The sequence below is a fragment of the Urocitellus parryii genome, chromosome 6 (assembly GCF_045843805.1).
Source record: "Urocitellus parryii isolate mUroPar1 chromosome 6, mUroPar1.hap1, whole genome shotgun sequence".
Classification (NCBI taxonomy): Eukaryota; Metazoa; Chordata; class Mammalia; order Rodentia; family Sciuridae; genus Urocitellus; species Urocitellus parryii.
Window position 1 is genome coordinate 175306240 of NC_135536.1, and position 17602 is coordinate 175323841.

A 17602-nucleotide genomic window follows, 5' to 3' on the forward strand; every position below is an offset into this window, starting at 1 on the left:
AGAGGGACCCTGGGTAGAGGATCTGCCAGCAAAGACGGGCGGCTGGCAGCAAGAGATGGGGGGGGGGGAGGTCCCGCATGGTCAGGCTCAAACGTGGCCTCTGAGGCCGGGCGTTGAAGGGAGACCTCCCAGTGGAGGTGCAAGGACTGAAATCTGGCCCTGAGGGGCAGCAGGGGACGGAGGGTGGCTGGGTGCAGGGCAGGGCTTCTAAAAGGTGGGGACAGCGCAGGCACAGGCACCAAGAGACAGAACCCGATGAGCCTCCCAGAGCTCCTGCAGGACCCTGTGGACCCCGACCCTTATTATTCACCCCGCCCCAAGGGACCAGGACACGGGGAGGGGGCCTGGGGTAGTGCTCAGTGTCCCCGTGTGAGCTGGGCCGGCTCTGCCACCTGGTCCAGCATTGCACAGCCCCGTGATGACGAGATCTGCCCTGGAGCGCAGCACAGGCAGTGCCTGTCCTTGTCACGCCTGCAGCTCTCCCGGGGCCAAGAAAACACGAGGGTTGATGGCTTTTGAGCTCAGAGAGAATCTGAAAGTCCACTGGGACAGGAGAATCGATCCCACTTTCATTTAGTGATATTGATTATTGGGTCTTCAAGGTCCAACTCCTGCTCATTCATTAGACCTCAGTCCCTCGTCCCTTCTCCCATTCCCTCCCCTCTCCTCAGGAGAGGCAGAAGTGGGCGTGGTGGTGCACGTCCTTGATCCCAGCCACTTGGGAGGCTGAGGCAGGAGGATCACAAATTTGGGGCCCTAAGGATCATGACTTAGCGAGGACCTAAGGAACTCAGAGAGACTCTGTCTCAAAAGAATTTTTTAAAGGAATATGGGGGTGCAGCTCCTTGGTAGAGTGCCCTGGGTTCAATCCCAGGGTTTTGCATTCTGTCTGCCTGCACAGCGGGTGCATCAGTGGAGGAGCCCAGGCAGGCTCGGGCTGGGGTTGGGATGGCGGCTGACGGCAGGAGCCCATCTCTCAGGACCTGTGCATCAGGGGAGCCCCGTGCCTGAGCCTGCTGCCAGCCAGGTTCCGGCCGGGAGCCCCTCTACGGGCTGATCCAGGTTGGGCCACCGCAGGCTGCAGCCACAAGGCTCCTGGGCCCCCACCTGCTCTGGGACCTGGGATGTCCCACAGGCACCAAGGCCCTGGGGCCTGCACCCAATTCAGGCCCTCGCCCCAGGAGGAGCCATGCTGCGGATCCTGTGCCTGGCACTCTGTGGCCTGCTGCCGGGCACTCGAGCCGACCCGGGCGCGCTGCTGCGGTTGGGCATGGACATCTTGAACCATGGTGAGCCTGCGGGCTGGGGTGAGGGGCCAGGAGTGGGCTGTGGGGCACGTGGTGGGTGGTGGCAGCTCATGTTTGCAGGTCCTCAAATCAAACTCACAAGCAATGTGTTCTTATTATTGTCCCATCCCACAGAAGGGGAAATTGAGGCCCAGAGGAAATGAAATGACTTGTCCAAGCTTCTCCATGTTAGAGGCAGAGCTGGGAAGCCCAGTTCCTTAGAGCCCCTCAGAGTCCCTCCTTGGCCCTGATGGCAGGGGTTGGTGGCAACATTTGGGCTGTGGGGGTGACAGGCGTGGGTCAAATCCCAGCTCTGCCAAACAACTCTCTGTGTGACCTCAGGCAAGTCACTTGGCCTCTCTGTGTTGCTGTTTGCCCATCTGTAAATGTGAAGAACTGTAAAATAGGGTAACCAAACGAGCGTGACCCTAGAATCCCTTAGGAGAGATCTTATGAAATGTGTTTCCCACTGGACGCCCAACTCCACCACCAAGAGGTGAAAGGAGTCAAGTCCAAGTACAAAGGGCTAAAGGCAGGTCCATCGGCCTGGTGACTGGCCGCCTCGGAGAACTAGCCTGTGGCCCTGTGGAGGTGTTTCTGGCAGGGTGTCATTGGGGGTGGGGTCCTCCTTTCCTGGGGAGCAGAATTGCTTGGCCCCAGGCTGGGACCTGCACTTTAGCAAGCTCCCAGAGACGCTGACCATGGCCAAGAACATCTGGTTCTCAAGGAAAAGGTGACACAGCTCAGTGTCCCTGGCCTCCGGGCCATGCACCCGCTGCCCACTGTCCCCACCCTGCACTCCCCCGTGTCCGCTGCCCACGGTCCCCACCCTGCACTCCCCCGTGTCCGCTGCCCACGGTCCCCACCCTGCACTCCCCCGTGTCCTCTGCCCACGGTCCCCATCCTGCACTCCCCCGTGTCCTCTGCCCACCGTCCCCACCCTGCACTCCCCCGTGTCCTCTGCCCTTCCCTCCTGCTCCCTGGTTGCCATGTCTGCTCCTCCTTCCAGGACCCACTGATCTGTCCCCTCCTCCGGGAAACTCCCCAGCCCTGTCCTTCCTCCTGTGGTTTCTGCCTGCCCTCCTCCCGCTGGCTCTGGTCACTTGTTAATGTCACTGCTGGTGACTCAGTCTCTTCTCATTAGGGAAGGACAGGGCTTGGGGCACTGTCCAGCCTGGGGTAGGGCACGGTGGCTGTAAGTGGCCTGAGATGCCCAAGAGATTGGCACAGGGCAGGGAGGAGTGGGAGCCCCTGAGTGTCCCTCTGGACGTCCCCTCCAGAGGTGCAGAGCGCCATGGAGGAGAGTCACATCCTGGAGAAGATGGCAGCCGAGGCCGGCAAGAAGCGGCCTGGCGTGAAGCCCATCAAGGGCATCACCAAGTAAGTGGGGGCCAGGGGAGGGCCACCCTGCGCTGTCCTGCTGCATGACCCTGGGCCGTCACTGCCCCTACCTGGGCCTCCTCAGCCACCCACTGGGGACAATTCCTGCCTTGTGATGGGCTGGGTCCTTGTGAGGAGGATGCCAGGTCCCAAAAACCCAACTCTAAGGAAATGAAAAAGCCCTTAAGCGGTGGAGCCGGCGGCAGGCGTCAGCTCTCATTTGATGACAGGAAGAATCGGTCATCGATGGCTCGGAGCACTGGGGAGGGTCCCAGGTTCTATTGGGACTTAGCAGGAAATAGGACTGTGATCCATTAGTAATGTCTGCCAAGAGCTCAGGGTAGGCAGGGGGAGGATCGCACACCACATCCTGGTTACCTTGGATCTCGACTGGTGAATCTCATCCAGGGCTGGCTGTGCCTCCAGGGGGACATTTGGCAATGTCTGGAGACACTCACTTGCGGGCGAGTGGGGGAGTGTTACCAGAATCTAGTAGGTTGAGGTCAGAGTGCTACTAAACATTTCATCAGTGCACGGGCCAGCCAGCCAGCCACACCTGGGGACCGTCCTGCTTCCTTCCACCCACCAGAAGCCTTGATCTGAGCCAACCTCCCTATTTTGTTCCCCACAGAAGGGGAGGGAACAGTCAGATGTCACACAGAGTCAGCCCTGCGTCTCGCCTCACATGCGATGAGTGCTTTCCATGTACCATTGGTTCACACTCAGATTTTGCTCACATTTTGGGATGTCCCCTCAGGGCAGGCTCAGCCCTGTGACGGGAGAGAAGGCTACCCAAGGCCTCCCTGCGAGGCGAGGAGGGGCCGAGGGCCTGTCTTGCCTGCTCAGGCCTCTCTGCCACGGTGCCTGTTCTCTCCCAGCATGAAGGTCAAGGACGTCCAGCTCCCTGTCATCACGCTGAACTTCGTCCCTGAAGTGGGCATCTTCCAGTGTGTGTCCACGGGCATGACCATCACGGGAAAGAGGTGCGTCTGTCAGGGACTGAAGGGGGAGGAGAGTGGCCTCCCCGTCTCACTCTTACATGCCCACTTATTGTGCACCTACTGTGTGCTCTGGGTGCTGGGATCTGAGATGCTCGGGCCTGGTTGCTGCTTTGATGGGAATCAGGCTCAGCACGACCGGGCACGGCATGATGCTCTAGAAGAAGCTGCTGAGCAGGAGCCAGGGGGCTGGGAGAGGCTCTGGGAACACGAGCGGGTTCTGAAGGATGTGTAGGAGTTCACCAGAGAAGAGGGGGGCCCTGGTGTGAGTCCCATCACCTTTCCTGTCCCGTGGCTGGGGTTCCCTGCCCTCCTCCCTTTCAGAGCTGCTGAGATCGTGGGCAAAGAGGGGACAGGGAAGTGGCCCTGGATGGGAGATGCCCACGATGCCACCTGCCCCCTCCTCCAGTTTCATGGGAGGGAACATGGAGATCATCATCGTCCTGAACATCACAGCCACCAACCGGCTCCTGCAGGAGGAGGAGACGGGCCTCCCGGTGTTCAAGAGCGAGGGCTGTGAGATCACCCTGGTCAGCGTGAAGACCAACCTGCCCAGCAAGTGAGGGGCTCTGCAGCGGGGCGGGGAGACCGGTCCACCCTGCTACTGTCCCCTGCATCCCGCTTCCTGAGCACCAAGCCTCCTTAACCTTGTCCCTTTGTGTCCTGTGCCTGACCTCCTGCCACTGGCCCATGCTCCGGTGCTCACGTCCAGCATGCTGCCCAAGATGGTCAACAAGTTCCTGGACAGCACCCTGCACAAGGTCCTCCCCGGCATGGTGAGCAGCCCGAGTGGCCTCAGCCTTCCTTGCTGGGTGGCGCAGGCTTGGCGGGAGGAATGCCGTGGTCAGCTAGAGATGGCCACTCTGAGCACAGTGGAGGAAGCAATGGGGCTTGCTCCTGCTCAGATGACCAGGCCCTGGGAGGGACACCTCGCTGACTTCAGGCTCTGGTCAGGGGCTCTGAGTTCTAGTCCAGACTCTCGCAGTGGCTTCCGTGTGACCTGGGCTTCAGTTTTCCCACACGTCCTTGGACTGGACAGGTGCCTGGGGTCCCCACAGAACCCTGAGCTGGAGGGCGAGGCCCCCTGCAGGGACCCGCTCACCCAGGGCCCTCTCTGTTCCAGCTGTGTCCAGCCATCGACGCAGTCCTGGTGTACGTGAACCAGAAGTGGGCCAGACTCAGTGGTGAGTGTCCCTAGCCACCCCTCCCGGCTAGGGACAGTAGCCACGCTGTGCTGGGCCACAGCCTCGTGTCCTCGTGGTGTACCTGACTCTTCTTGGCCAATGGGATCTGCTTCCTACATCATTTGGAGGCCCAGGGGGCTCCCCAATATGAGAGAAAGGAAGTCTCAATGGCTTGGATTGTCCCCAGCAGTGTGGCCTGGGAAAAGCCACCAGGCCTGGCTCTGCTCATCTGTCAAGCCCCTGGTAGCCCTGCCCTGCCCCCCGCTGTGAGATCAGGCCCTGGGTGAAGCCTCTGTGCCTGCAGAGGGGAGGGGCTCCCGGCCGGGCCCCTCCTGCCCTGAAGTCTCTGAGGTCCAGAGATGCTAAGAATCTGCCTGGGGTCACACAGAGGGACAGGTTCCGGGAGCAGCTGGCCCGAGCTGGCTTTTCTGGGGGGCCCCCGGGACTGGCGTCTCTCTGAGTGGAACCCCCTCTGCACAGACCCCATGCCCGTGGGCCAGATGGGCACTGTCAAGTACGCCCTGACGTCCACACCGGCCACCACGGCCAGCCACATCCGGGTGGACTTCAGCGTGAGTGCTGGGCCCGGGGGTGGCCTTGGCTCACTGGACCTGGGGGTGGGGCCTGTTCCCCCTGGCAGGGGTCCTCTCCGTCTCTGCTCTAAGCATGACCGTGGAGCCCCCGGCTGGCTGCGGGGGCTGCTCGCGTTGTCCCAAGGCTGGCACACAGGTGGGGACACGGAGAAGGGGACGGGCAGGGCTTGGCTAGGGTCCCACGGGAGTCGGTGGCCTCCAGGGCCCCAGGTGACAAGGTGAGATGCATCTTCCAGGATCGGGAAGGAGACTCCTAGAGGTCATGGCCCCATGACGTCTTCCTGCAGTGGGCTCCTGGGGTCCCGTGGGTTGGTCCCCTCCTCTTTCTCCTGAGGGTGCGGCAGGAATCGTGTCCTGGAGAGAGGCCCCAGCCGGTCAGTCAGGCCTGCTGAGGTTGCCCCCTGAGGGAGACGCCCAGTGGCCTGGGGACCGGCTCCCTTCTCAATTGGGCCTCAGCCCACCCGCTGTCCACGGGGGTCTCTGCGGCCACCCTGGCTCGGACGCTGCATGGCCTGCTGACTGGGGCTTGGCTTGAGTCCCCCCTGGCCATGGGCTATCACGGCTGTGTCTCCCTCCCGGCCACCCCACAGCCCGAGGTGACGCAGCAGAAGGGCAAAACCATCAAGCTGGCCGAGGACGGGGGGCCCCTCGAGATCCCGGGGGGCTATGCCGAGGGGTCATCGCAGCTGCTGCTCTCGGCCGCCCTCCTCACAGCTGAGCTGGCCCTTCTGCAGAAGTCCTTCAACGTGGACATCCAGGACCAGATGGTGAGCCCTGAGCCTGCCTCCCCAGCCTCTGCCGGGAGTTGTCCGTCCTGAGATGGCCCTGGGGCAGGTGGACACCTCCACTGGGGGACCCAGGGCTGCCCTTTCACTCCCATCAGCCCACCCCCACCCCACCCCTGTGCCCACCACACTCACCCGGACCTTGAAGTGCCCACCTACCAGCCGTTGATCCTCCAGTCATGTCCTGGCCGGCCACCCGGCCACCCCCCAGCTGGCCAGTGAGCACATATTCATGTCCTGGGTCCTATCCATCCAATTGGTATCCATCTGTCCCTTCATACCGTCTCCAGGACACCTAGACACCCAGAACAGGGCCTCACACTAGGGAATCAGTGACTCTGGGCACCCGCCCCTCCCCCCAACACCTCTGTCCACTCCCAACTGTCCAGGGCTGCCCTCCTCATCCACTCGCCCACCGACCTGCCCTGCCCAGACCCACTGTCCTCCTCCCATCCAGGAATCCACCCTTGTTCTGCTTGCCACCCTCCACCCCTGAGGGCACCTCCCGCTTCCCACCCACCATCCATGTCACCAGCTTCGCATCCACTCACCCCCTCCCCCCTCCCCCTCCCCCTCCCCCCCAGCTGTCCATCCCCCTCCCCTCCCACCCACACCCACCTCCACTGGCCCTTCACCCATTTTGGCTGCCCCCTCCCATCTCCCTCCTGCTCTTCCCTCCAACAATGTGTCCTTGACCCCTGACCCCGGACCAGGAGGTGGAGCCTGAGGCTGCACCTGCTGAGCTGAGGCGTGGTCCAGGGACTTAGGGACCCCAACTCCCACTGTCATTTTGTAGATTGGTGAGCTGCCCCCACAAACCACAGTGACCCTGGCTGGCTTCATCCCTGAGGTGAGTGTCAGTCCTCCCCGACCTGTCCCCGCACCCTGCCAGCACCCAGGGCTCTCCAGCCCAGTCCCTCGCCCTCCCACCCTCGGCTTCCCGTGAAGCGCCCTGGGGGCCCAGCGGGGACGCAGCTCAGCGTTTGGGTTCGACTAGGAACAGCCCCAGCCCAGCCTCGTGTTTGCTCCTCTTCCCTGAGACACCTGCCGGCCCTTTGCCTGTCCTATGTCCTGGGTCCAAGGTGGAAATCACCCTCCCCTGAGGGACTCTGCTTGCTCCTGAAGCCACTGTCTAAGGCTCGGCCGGTTCTGCAGGTGGCCGAGGCCTATCCCAAGCCCAAGCCCGTGGTGACCCAGATCAGGATCAACAAGCCCCCCAAGGTCACCATGAAGACGGGCAAGAGCCTGCTGCACTTCCACGGCTCCCTGGAGGTCTTCACTGCCCAGCGGCGGGGCAAGCCCCCCGTGTCCCTGTTCCTCCTGGAGACAGTGAGTGGGCGGTCCCCCACGGGTCCCCAGCCTCATGGACGTTCAGGGCTGGAGGGTGGGATTTCAGTTGAAAGCCCAGAAGGGGATCAAAGCATTCGTAGTCCACCTCGGTTGTGGGGCCCTGCCCTCCAGGGCACTGTCACCTGGGTCTGGCACTGTCACCTGGGTCTGGCACTGTCACCTGGGTCTGACTCCTGCTCCGCCACTGAGCCTTGGAGTGGACAGAGCAGCCCAGGAGGCTCAGTGTGGACTCCTGCCCCTGGGCCCTCCTTGGCCTCCAGTAGCAGCCACAAGGGCAGTGACAGTTCTCCCAGGGGACACGAGAGCCCCGAGAGTCCCAGGTTCAGTCTGGGGAAACCACAGGGAGGTGATGGCTGAACCAGGTTTTGAAGGTTGAGCAGCAGCTGACCGGGGGACGGGGATGGGGGACAGCCCAAGCCAAGGTGACAGCCGAGGTGGAGGCCTGGGGTGAGACGTGGCATGTGCAGGGACCCTCCGCGGTGCCAGGTACTTCTGCAAGTGCTGTCCTGGCCCAGGACAGGGAGAGACAAGGAACCTGGGGAGGGGAGGAGGCTGCTGGGTCCGGTCCCTGGGGGCCTCATTGGCAGAGAGCCGGACTCGGCTTTGTCTTCGCGATGGTGGCGCCAACGGGGGCCACCGCCCCTCTCTGCTTCCTCCCCTGACGCCAGCACTTCAACCTGAAAATCCAGTACTTGGTGCAGGGGAACCGGCTGCAGATGGACACCTCTCTGGACAGGTGGGGGCCTGCTGCCCGAGCTGGCGCTGCTTGGCTTCCTGCTCCAGGTTCTCCCCAGGGTCCGTCCAGTGCAGCCCACGCTGCCAGGCTGCTCTGGTCACTGCCCCTGCTCTAGAACCCTCAGTGGCTCCCACTGCCTGCACCATCTTTTCTTACGCCTTAGCTTGGCACTCCAAGACTTGCTCAAGTTCACCTCCTTCTCCCCTCACTTTTCCACTAGACTGTCACAGGGTCTGGTCAGGGGTCCATGTCACCCAAATGCCGCCAGAGTCAGGGCCTTTGAGAGGCACTGGCCAATGTGTCACATTCGTCATTCCCCTTCGTGCTTACGCTCTGGAGGAGAGTATATTGACTTCCTAGATTTATGTTCAGTCACCCATTGATTTTTGTATTTGTCTAAATAGTGAGTGACTCATCCTATTTGGGGATTCTTTCAGTTGAAAGAGACAGAACTCCAACTTCAACTGCTTTAAGCCCCAAAGGGAGTCTTTTGGCTCATATAACTGAAAACTCTGGGGCCAGGTGTGCTTTCAGGCGTGGTTGGATCCAGACACACAAGTCCTCAAGAATCTGACTCCCTCCTCCCCTTGAGCTGACTATCCATTCTGTGGCTCCTCTCCCCTTGGGGTGGCAGAGTGACCCTAACCACAGGAGAATGGTTCCAATAAGATGACCCAGGCTTGGAGCCAGTGTGGGTCACATGACCCACTGCGGGCCAATCACAGGGACTGAAGGATGGGATGGTCTGGTCACCTGGCCTGGCCTGGCCTGGCTCCCTTGGGGCTTTGGGTCCTGCTCTCCTCAGGGCCTTGGACTAAGAAGGAGATAGAGTGGACGGGCAGAGCCACCCACCACCCTCCCACGGCGCCTATGGGGAGATGTGCTGGGCGAGGGCTCCTACCCTGTGTCCAGCAAGGACGTGAACTTGACCCTCTGGCCGTGGCCCTTCGCCTAGCTGGCCTGGGCAGGAGCCAGAGCTGTGTCTGGGGAGGAGGTTCAGGAGACCCTGCGGGCACAGAAGGGGTGGTCGAGAGGGGGGTCCCGTCCCTCACAGGTGACACGCGAGCAGAGGCTCCGGACACCCGAAGGCTGCCTCAGGGAGGGGTTGGGTTTGGGACCCCCCTTCTCCAGGGCCAGGTCCTGTGGCTCTGACCGCCCCCTCCCCCACAGATTGCTGAGCCTGACCCGGGGGTCCTCGTCGATTGGTAACTTCAATGTAAGTGTCCCAAGAGCCTCCGCCTGGTCTGGTTGGAGGGAGGGGCTGAGCCGTTCTGTCCTGGACCACAGGGAAGAAGCCTCGGAACAGAGTTAGAGCCAAGAGAGCAAGGCCATCGGGAGACTCAGACTCCTGATCTGCTGTGTGACCTCAGGGCAGTCTCTTAACGATTCTGAGTTCCCGTTTTCTAGCTAGAACCTGGATATCTCCCTGGACTGACTTTCAAAACATGGCCCAGTGGCACTCTGGCTGGCTTTCCTCAGCCACGCTGTGGTTTTTATTAGTTTCGGTGGCCCCAGGACCTGGCACAGTCCCTGACTCTGGCAGGAGCTGAGAAGAACCACAGAGGCCCATCCCCCACCCAGTGCGCTGGGCTCCCACAGCCCATGGGAGGCACAAGGAGGTGGCGCCGATGGCGGATCAAAGCTGCTGTGTTCTGTAGGAGCAGAAGTAGGGTCCACAGTTCTGCCTCCCGAATTTCCCACTCCCGCTCCGTGACCCAGGCCCACACCTCACCAACAGGCACCAAGCAGAGAGGGGCAGAGGCCTACGGTCACCCAGGGCAGGACCCAGAGTTTTTTTGGTACCCAGGGGCACTTGCCCTATGAGCCCCTCCCCAGCCCTATTCTGCATTTTATTTAGAGGCAGGGTCTCACTGAGTTGCTGGGGGCCTCACTGTTTGCTGAGGCTAGTTTTGAACTCGTGATCCTCCTGCCTCAGCCTCCTGGGCTGATGGGATCACTTGCGTGCACCACTGCGCCCAGCGAGGCCCAGCTGGACAAACTGCTCAGTGTCTCTAATGTCCATGGCCGTGGTCCCCAGGCCTGGCCAGAGTGAGGCCCGGGACTGGGTGGGGTCGGGTGGGGTTGAATGGTGGCGGGTTGCTCTCTGTCCCCAGGAGGAGGAGCTGACTGGATACATCACCGATTACCTCCAGGAAGCCTTTGTCCCCCTGGTCAACGGTGAGGCCTCCAACAGGCGTCCACTTCACTGGTGCCAGGAAGCACCGGGAAGGGATGCCCCCCCCCGCCCCCCCGGGAATCTAAAGGGGAGTGGAGAGCCATTGCCCAGTCTTTGATGCCAATGTCGTCTTAATGTCACCTGCCTGGGGACCGTGGCCCATCAGTGTGGTCTTTGACCCTTGACCCCCATATCATGAGCAAGGCCTTGAGCTGGGCCTCAAGTGTCCCCGGTGGACATTGCGAATTGACCAGGGCACTGGGCTGTAGGCGGCCTCTCCTTAGTCCCCTGCAGCCAGGCCCCAGTGACACTTGCTGTACTTCTCAGATGTGCTCCAAGTGGGGTTCCCGCTCCCGGATCTTCTGGCCATCAATTACAACCTGGCGGAGCTGCACCTGGCAGAGGTGGGGCCAATGGAGGATGAGCAAAGCCTGCCCTTCTCAGACTGGAGGGGGTGGGGCTGGGGAGGGGCAGCCATGGTGTGACCCTGTCAATCCCTGAGCAAGTCCCCGCCCCTCTCAACCTGGGCCCTCCTGGGCCCGCGGGTCCCCAGGAGAATCCTTGAAGGCTGCTGCTCTCTCCCTCTGCCACCAAATCACTTGTCCTCCCTCTGCCCCTGTTTTTCTGTTTAAAATGGGGATGAAAATCCGGCCATGGACCTCACAGAGCTGTTAGGAGTCACTGAGATGATTCACATGAGGGTATACAGGAGGTGCTCAATAATTACAAGCGCTTCTTGGCATGTCAGGCTTTGAACTTGGAAGGTTATTTTTCTCACATCGATCTCTCCACCCTGGGAGCTTTGCCCTTTGACAGTTGAAAACATGGAGGCCCAAGAGGAGAAGGGACGTCCCCAGGGTCACAGGGCAAGTCTGCCTCGGCCTTCACTTAAGCAGTGCACGGCTTTCCATCTCCTCCCAGGGGCCCAGCTCCGCCCCGCCCTGTGCCGGGTGGCCTGTCCTTGCTCCCCCAGTCCCTCTCCACCGGCCTCTTTCTCCTGCTAGAACGCTCTCGTGCTGGATCTGAAGCTGGACTGACGGCTCAGGACGTCCCGGCAGCTGCGGCCCCCGCCTGCCCCCGTGGAGGAGCCCGCTGATTGGAGCCGGCGGCCACTACCACCGGAGGCTGCTTTTGGGTGGAGGAGTGACCGGGAGAGGCCCAGGCCTGGCAATAAACAGGAGAAAGACCTTCAGACACGACACTCTGGTCTCTTTTCTAATAGCAAGTCCCCGTGTGGCTCCCCTTGGTGGGTGCTGGGGTCTGGGATCAGCCTGGGGTCTACAGGACAGTGACCGGGGTCTGGAGGACAGTGACCGCAGCCTGGTGGGGGGCTTGAGCACCCACTGAAGCCTGGCTCCGGGCTTTTCTTGTCTCCATAACCATGTGGGGGAGGGCCAGCGCCGGGTTCCCCACTTCACGGATGAGGATGTTGACGCTCGGAGTTCAAGGTCACTCCAGCAAGTGGTCAAGCTCTTCCCATCTCAGCTTTGTGTCCCCAAATCTTGGCAACTTGAGGATGGCTGTACTCATGAGGGGCCTGTGCCCCAGCAGCTGTTCCATGTCCTCATAGTAACAGAGGCAGGCGAGGACTGTCCCCATTTCACAGATGAGCAGACTGAGGCTCAGAGAGGTGGGAAGGCTGGCACCAGGCCCTGGGTAGCCAGGGTGCAGAGGGGGGGCTGGGTTCCAGCTCAGGTTTGAACCTTGGCTCTGGTCCTTGCCCCGTGAGCCTGAGCAGAGCGTCCCCCCCCCACGGGCCTCAGCTTCTCCATCTGTGAAGAGGGTGACATCGCACAAGCCCCAGCAGGAGTTGTGGGGCGGGGCGAGAGGAATCCCCCAGAGCTCATGGGCTGCTTCATCAGTAACTGGAGCCCGAGCCCAGGCCTTGGGACAAGCAAGTGCTCCACCCCTAAGCTCCGCCCCCAGCCCTGTTATTCTCCATTGAGTCTTTTAAAGGTGGGCGTCTTGGGCTGGGGCTGGGGCTCAGTGGCAGAGCACTTGCCTCACAGGTGTGAGCACCACACAGAAATAAATAAAATAAATAAATGTCCACTGACCACTAAAAACTATTTTTTAAAAGTGGATGTCAATTTACATACAATTGAGCCAAATTAGGTCTTCTCTGCAGACCCTGAAATCAGTTTCATGTGCTAGAATGTTAACAAAAAATCTAGGGGCTGGGGCTGGGGCTCAGTGGTAACGCCCTCGCCCAGCATGTTCGGGCCCTGGGTTCGAGCCTCAGCACCACACAGATGTAAAATAAAGATACTGTGTCCACCTAAAACTTAAAAGTGAATATTTAAAAAAAAATCTGTAACATTGAAACAAAAGTGCACCTGGGTGAGCAGCGGATGGACCCGTGGGAATTGCCAGGTGGGGCTGTGTGTCCATGTGTCTGTGTGTCCGTGTGTCTGTGTGTCCGTGTCTGTGTGTCCGTGTCTGTGTGTCCGTGTGTCTGTGTGTCCGTGTGTCTGTGTGTCTGTGTGTCTGTGTGTCCGTGTGTCTGTGTGTCCGTGTCTGTGTGTCCGTGTGTCTGTGTGTCCGTGTGTCTGTGTGTCCGTGTGTCTGTGTGTCCGTGTCTGTGTGTCCGTGTGTCTGTGTGTCCGTGTCTGTGTGTCCGTGTGTCTGTGTGTCCGTGTGTCTGTGTGTCCGTGTGTCTGTGTGTCCGTGTCTGTGTGTCCGTGTGTCTGTGTGTCCGTGTGTCTGTGTGTCCGTGTCTGTGTGTCCGTGTGTCTGTGTGTCCGTGTGTCTGTGTGTCTGTGTGTCTGTGTGTCCGTGTGTCTGTGTGTCCGTGTCTGTGTGTCCGTGTGTCTGTGTCCACCCGTTGGTGTGTGAACCTGTCAGGATTTCTGGTCTCTGTGGGGTGGGCTCTGGCAGGGGTCCGGGTGCCTCTGTGCCTGGGGAGTCCACGTCTGGTCAGGAGGCCGTTGCTCCGAAAGCTCCTGAGGCCCTGCAGGTGGACTCTGTCCCAGTTTGGCCCCAATCCCTGCCAGGCCGCCCCCTGTCCCTCAGCATCAGCCCTAATCTCATCACCCATCGTCTCCAGTTCTGGGACAATGGCTGCCTTGAGACACTCTGGCAGGCACAGACGCCTGGCTAATCCATGGGTCGTTGGCACCTGGCCCTGTGTCCCCAACTCTGCCTGGTGTGTCCAGCAGCACACTCACGGCCACCTTAAGCCCTAGGGCCACCTTGCCAGGCCGAGTGCAGGTGGGACAGCAAGCTCAGGGCTGCTGGATTCAGAGGCCTGGGTCCCACCAGGTGCTGGACACCGCATGGCCTCAGGCAAGCCCGGCTCTTCCTGGACCTCAGCTTGCCCATCTGTACCATGGGAAAGGGTTGGATGCTCTGGCCTCGAATCTGATTTCTACTGCCTTTGAGAGGCCAGCGATCTGGACTCACCTGGGTAGAAAACCAAGGCTGAGTCCACAAAGGGAGCCTGAGGGCAGTGTTGGAGGTCCCGTCCCCAGACACTGTTCCTCTTTCCCCTATGAGGCGGGGAGGCTCAGAGAGGTGAAGCGTCCTGCCCAAGGACACACAGCACAGGTGGAACTGCACTTGAACCCTGTCTCCTCCTCAATCCTTCACACCACACTCAGGGAGGCGATGACATCCTTTAAGAGTGTGACGCAGGACTGGGTGTGACTCAGTAGAGCACCGCCCTGGGATCCATGCCCAGAATACGGGGTGGGGAAAGAAGAAAGAGAGAGACGGAGGCCCAAGTTCATAGTGAGAAGGGGCAGAGCCTGCCCTGGGGAGAGGAAGCCCTCCTCCTTCCTGCCCCCCCCTCCCTGCCCGCCCCCTCAGCCCACCCCGACAGCTGGATTGGAACCCGGGACCTCTGACTCCAAAACCCAACCAGGAGCTAATGGACGCCTGGGGTCACCTCTCGTCCCTGCACCGTCCCTTATGGTGCCCCACCCCTGCACTAGGCTGCGCACCCCGCCCCTCCTGCAGGCTGACGTGCACCTGGGCCCCCACAGCCGCTGTCGGGGTGGCCAAGGGGGAGCCCAGCGACGTGTGTCGAGTGACGCCCCTCCCTGGCAGGCCCATCCTGACCCGGCTTGGGTCCACAAGGACAAGGGAGCGTCCAGGGAGCTAGTGGGGCTTGGTGTCCCCCGTGGGGCCTGGAAGGGAGAGGAGATGAGGCAGGTCAGAAACACAGTAGCCTTTCCCTCTCTTCCCAGAGGCCGGGCTGGGTGGTGGCCAGGACAGTGAGGGTGTGGAGTCCCGGCTGGACGGCTGTGTGGCCCTGGGCAGGTTGCTTTCCCTTGCTGAGCTCACGCTGCTGAGGAAAGACAGGAAATGATAACAGCGTTCACCTCCTGGGTGACTAGATGTGTGCACACGGCTCAGATGCCGGGTACACAGTGGGTGCTCAATAAATGCTAGGCATGAGCTTGCTTTCTGTGAACAAATGTCTTCATGTGTTGGTGGAACCCGGTGCTGGCAAGGCCACGGAGCGGAGGCCACTGGGAGAACCGTGGCCACAGCCAGTGGAGCAGACCACGCAGTGACTGAGTGAGACAGGGTCACACACTCGCGGCAGCTGCCTTCAACACCGTGGGCGGCAGGGAGGCCGGGCGCCTCTGGACAGGAGGACGCAGGGACAAATCGAGTGTCCAGGCACGAGTGGCCCTCGGCCAGCAAGCCCTTGCCCACGCGGCCGCGGGAATGGGCCCTGTGGACGCGGGAGTGCAGGGAGCAAGGCGCAGAAGGGACGTGTCCTCGGGGTGTGCGGGGCCAGGGGTTCAGAGGTCACGAGGCTAACAAGGCGTCCCCTCCGCCATCCCCACCTCCCCAGGCACGGGCCCAGGGCCCTGCAGGAGATGCGGCTGGCCTGTCACCCTCTGGCAGAGGAAATCCCAGGGGACCAGGGGGACTCAGGTGGCCCCTCATCCACCTGGGGCTCTGGAGGCTTCCTGGGGGCCCAACAGGCAGCAGGGGGATGGCAGCCGGAGCCGGGCTGCAGAGCGAGACCTCTGGCCTCCGCGGCCCCAGCGCCCCCAGGGGCTCCCTGCTGTCCCAGGAGTGTCCCCTCCCCGGTGCCTTCCCAGGCGCCCTGCTGAGCACCGTCCCCCACGTCCCCGTGTCCTGGGTGCTTGGTCCAGAGCCTTGTGTCCCCCAGGACAGCCAATGGCCACCCAAGGAGGCAGCCTGAAGTGTGGCAGCCTCAAGTTCTGGAGTGAAGTAAGCAGATCCGAGCAGAAGACAGTGACGCCTCGAGAGGATTTTATGCTGGACCCGTGAGGTGCTAAGGTTTGGGGGACCAGGCTCGGGGCACCAGGCCAGCAGGACTCACCTCACCTTTAACCTTAAAACAAAACAAGCCAACAACAAACGTGGCCTGAGGATCTGTGGCTCAGCTCTTAAACAGCAGGTGCTCCATAATTGCTTGCAGTAGTGTGAGCAAATGAAGCAATGGACACCTGACCTCTGTCATCCGGACCCACCTCAGGAGGCCACCAAGCTGCCTGCTCTGGAGTCCTGGGGACGAGGGGCCTTGGGAGGGGGTGGAGCGGGCGCCCTCCCCAGCTCCACCCAGAGTCCCCCTCTCGAGGCCTGTGGCCGTCGCCCCGCCAGGCCCAGGGCTGGCAGAGAAGGGACAGAAGGCCCCGTGGCCTTAACCTCCTCCTTCCTCCTGGGCCTTCGTCTGGGGGGGAGGGGGGCAGAGAAGATTCTGGGCCCTGGGGGTGGCTGATGGGGCCCTGTCTGGGGGCACAGCCCCCTGGCCCCCAGGGGCAGCCTCTCCCGCCCGGGCGCGACCCGGCAGCCGCCCACTCTGCAGGAGGAAGGCTTAGCCAGGCCCTCGGGGAAACCACAATTGGCTTCTGACATGACGCGTTGACGGGTTCCTGGCCGCTTTGCCCCCTTTGTGTCCCCGAGCTGCTGCGGGCATATAAGGGCTGTCCCTGGGCTCGGCTGGTGGAGGGACGGACAGAGGCCAAGCCCTACCCCGAGGAGCCTCAGGAGCAAGCGGGTAAGGCAGCGGGCAGTGGCCCTGTGGCCTCCTGAGGGCCCCTCTAAATGATGGGCCCAGAGGAGTCCCCCTAGGAGGGGCCTGGAGCGCCTGGTGGTGACAGGAGGGAAGCCCCATCTTACAGATCTGGGACCCAGAGAGGTCCTGGCGGGTCTGGGTGGCCTGGGGACAGGACGGTCCTATGGGCAGGAGTCAAGGTGTCATTCTTCTCCAAGTCGCGGAACCTGGCTGGCTTCCCACCATGGGGGCTCCTGTGAGAGACCCCGGTGGTTGCGGGGACACTCTGGGTGAAACGAGGTGCACAAGGCCAAGACTTCTGCCGGCCACACGGCACCCACATGGCCCCTTGGTGCCAAGGAAGGGAAGGTGCCTCCTCCTCAGGGCATGGGGCTGCCGAGTCACCCCCTGCCCCTGGCGGCACCCGTCCAGCACACAACCAGGTGTGGAGGCCTGAGGCACAGTCCCGGCCACCAGGGACCAACAGAGACGGCAAACAAGGACACTAACCGTGCTGTGTGCATGCAAACTGTGATGGATACCTTAATACCCTGGTTGGTGCTCAGAGACAGGCAGGTTCCTTTAGACAGGTACAGGGGAAGGGCCTCTCCCAGAAGATCCCGAGTATTTAGAAACTGAAAGATAAGAAATCAGCTGTGCAATGACCCAGGGAGGAGCCTTCCTTGCAAAAGGAAGAGCATGAGCAAAGGCCCTGAGGTGGGATGGCACTTGGCATGCTCAAGACCCTGGAGGTCAAAGAGGCAGGTAAGGGCTTTGTGGCTAAAGGCAGGAGCCTGGGTTTTCTTCCAAAGGCAGTGGGGATCCACCAAAGGGTTTCGGCAGAGGGGACAGGGGAGGATGCACGGTGTCTGATTGGGTGGGCAACATGGAACTCTGTAAACAAAGCCAACGGAACTGGTATGTAGCCGTGTTCCCACTTTCCAATCCATTTCCCTCTGGAGTGGAGCTGCGGAGAACGAGAAATGGGACATTTTAAGTCTCAGGGTTGCAGGTCCCTGACCAGCTGCACCTTCTGAAAGTGGCCCAGGAGCCAGGCCCCCTGCTGTCCTGGAGGGCCCCTCAGGGGCCGTCTCCAGTCCTGCCAGGTCCACGGGGCCACACTAAGGCTCTGAAGTC

The 17602-nt window shown here is 61.4% G+C and overlaps 1 protein-coding gene across 1 annotated transcript; it reads left to right on the plus strand.

The window, feature by feature from the left end:
• Positions 1 to 1189: 1189 nt before the first annotated feature.
• On the plus strand, positions 1190 to 11525 carry Bpifb6 (BPI fold containing family B member 6). Its single transcript, XM_026402162.2, has 15 exons — positions 1190 to 1289; positions 2567 to 2666; positions 3545 to 3649; positions 4074 to 4223; positions 4377 to 4440; positions 4788 to 4848; positions 5329 to 5420; positions 6032 to 6208; positions 7023 to 7076; positions 7382 to 7555; positions 8245 to 8312; positions 9483 to 9528; positions 10427 to 10490; positions 10816 to 10892; positions 11493 to 11525. Exons 1-15 carry the CDS (start codon positions 1190 to 1192, stop codon positions 11523 to 11525), a joined length of 1365 nt encoding a protein of 454 aa, XP_026257947.2.
• Positions 11526 to 17602: the final 6077 nt, after the last annotated feature.

What these genes read in the sequence shown, in the direction of transcription:
- Bpifb6 (XM_026402162.2), top strand. Translation starts at nt 1,190, where the DNA reads ATGCTGCGGATCCTGTGCCTGGCACTCTGTGGCCTGCTGCCGGGCACT. An exon ending in AAGACCAACCTGCCCAGCAA is followed by an intron (nt 4,224 to 4,376) that starts GTGAGGGGCTCT and finishes GCTCACGTCCAG; the next exon opens with CATGCTGCCCAAGATGGTCA. An exon ending in TGGACATCCAGGACCAGATG is followed by an intron (nt 6,209 to 7,022) that starts GTGAGCCCTGAG and finishes GTCATTTTGTAG; the next exon opens with ATTGGTGAGCTGCCCCCACA.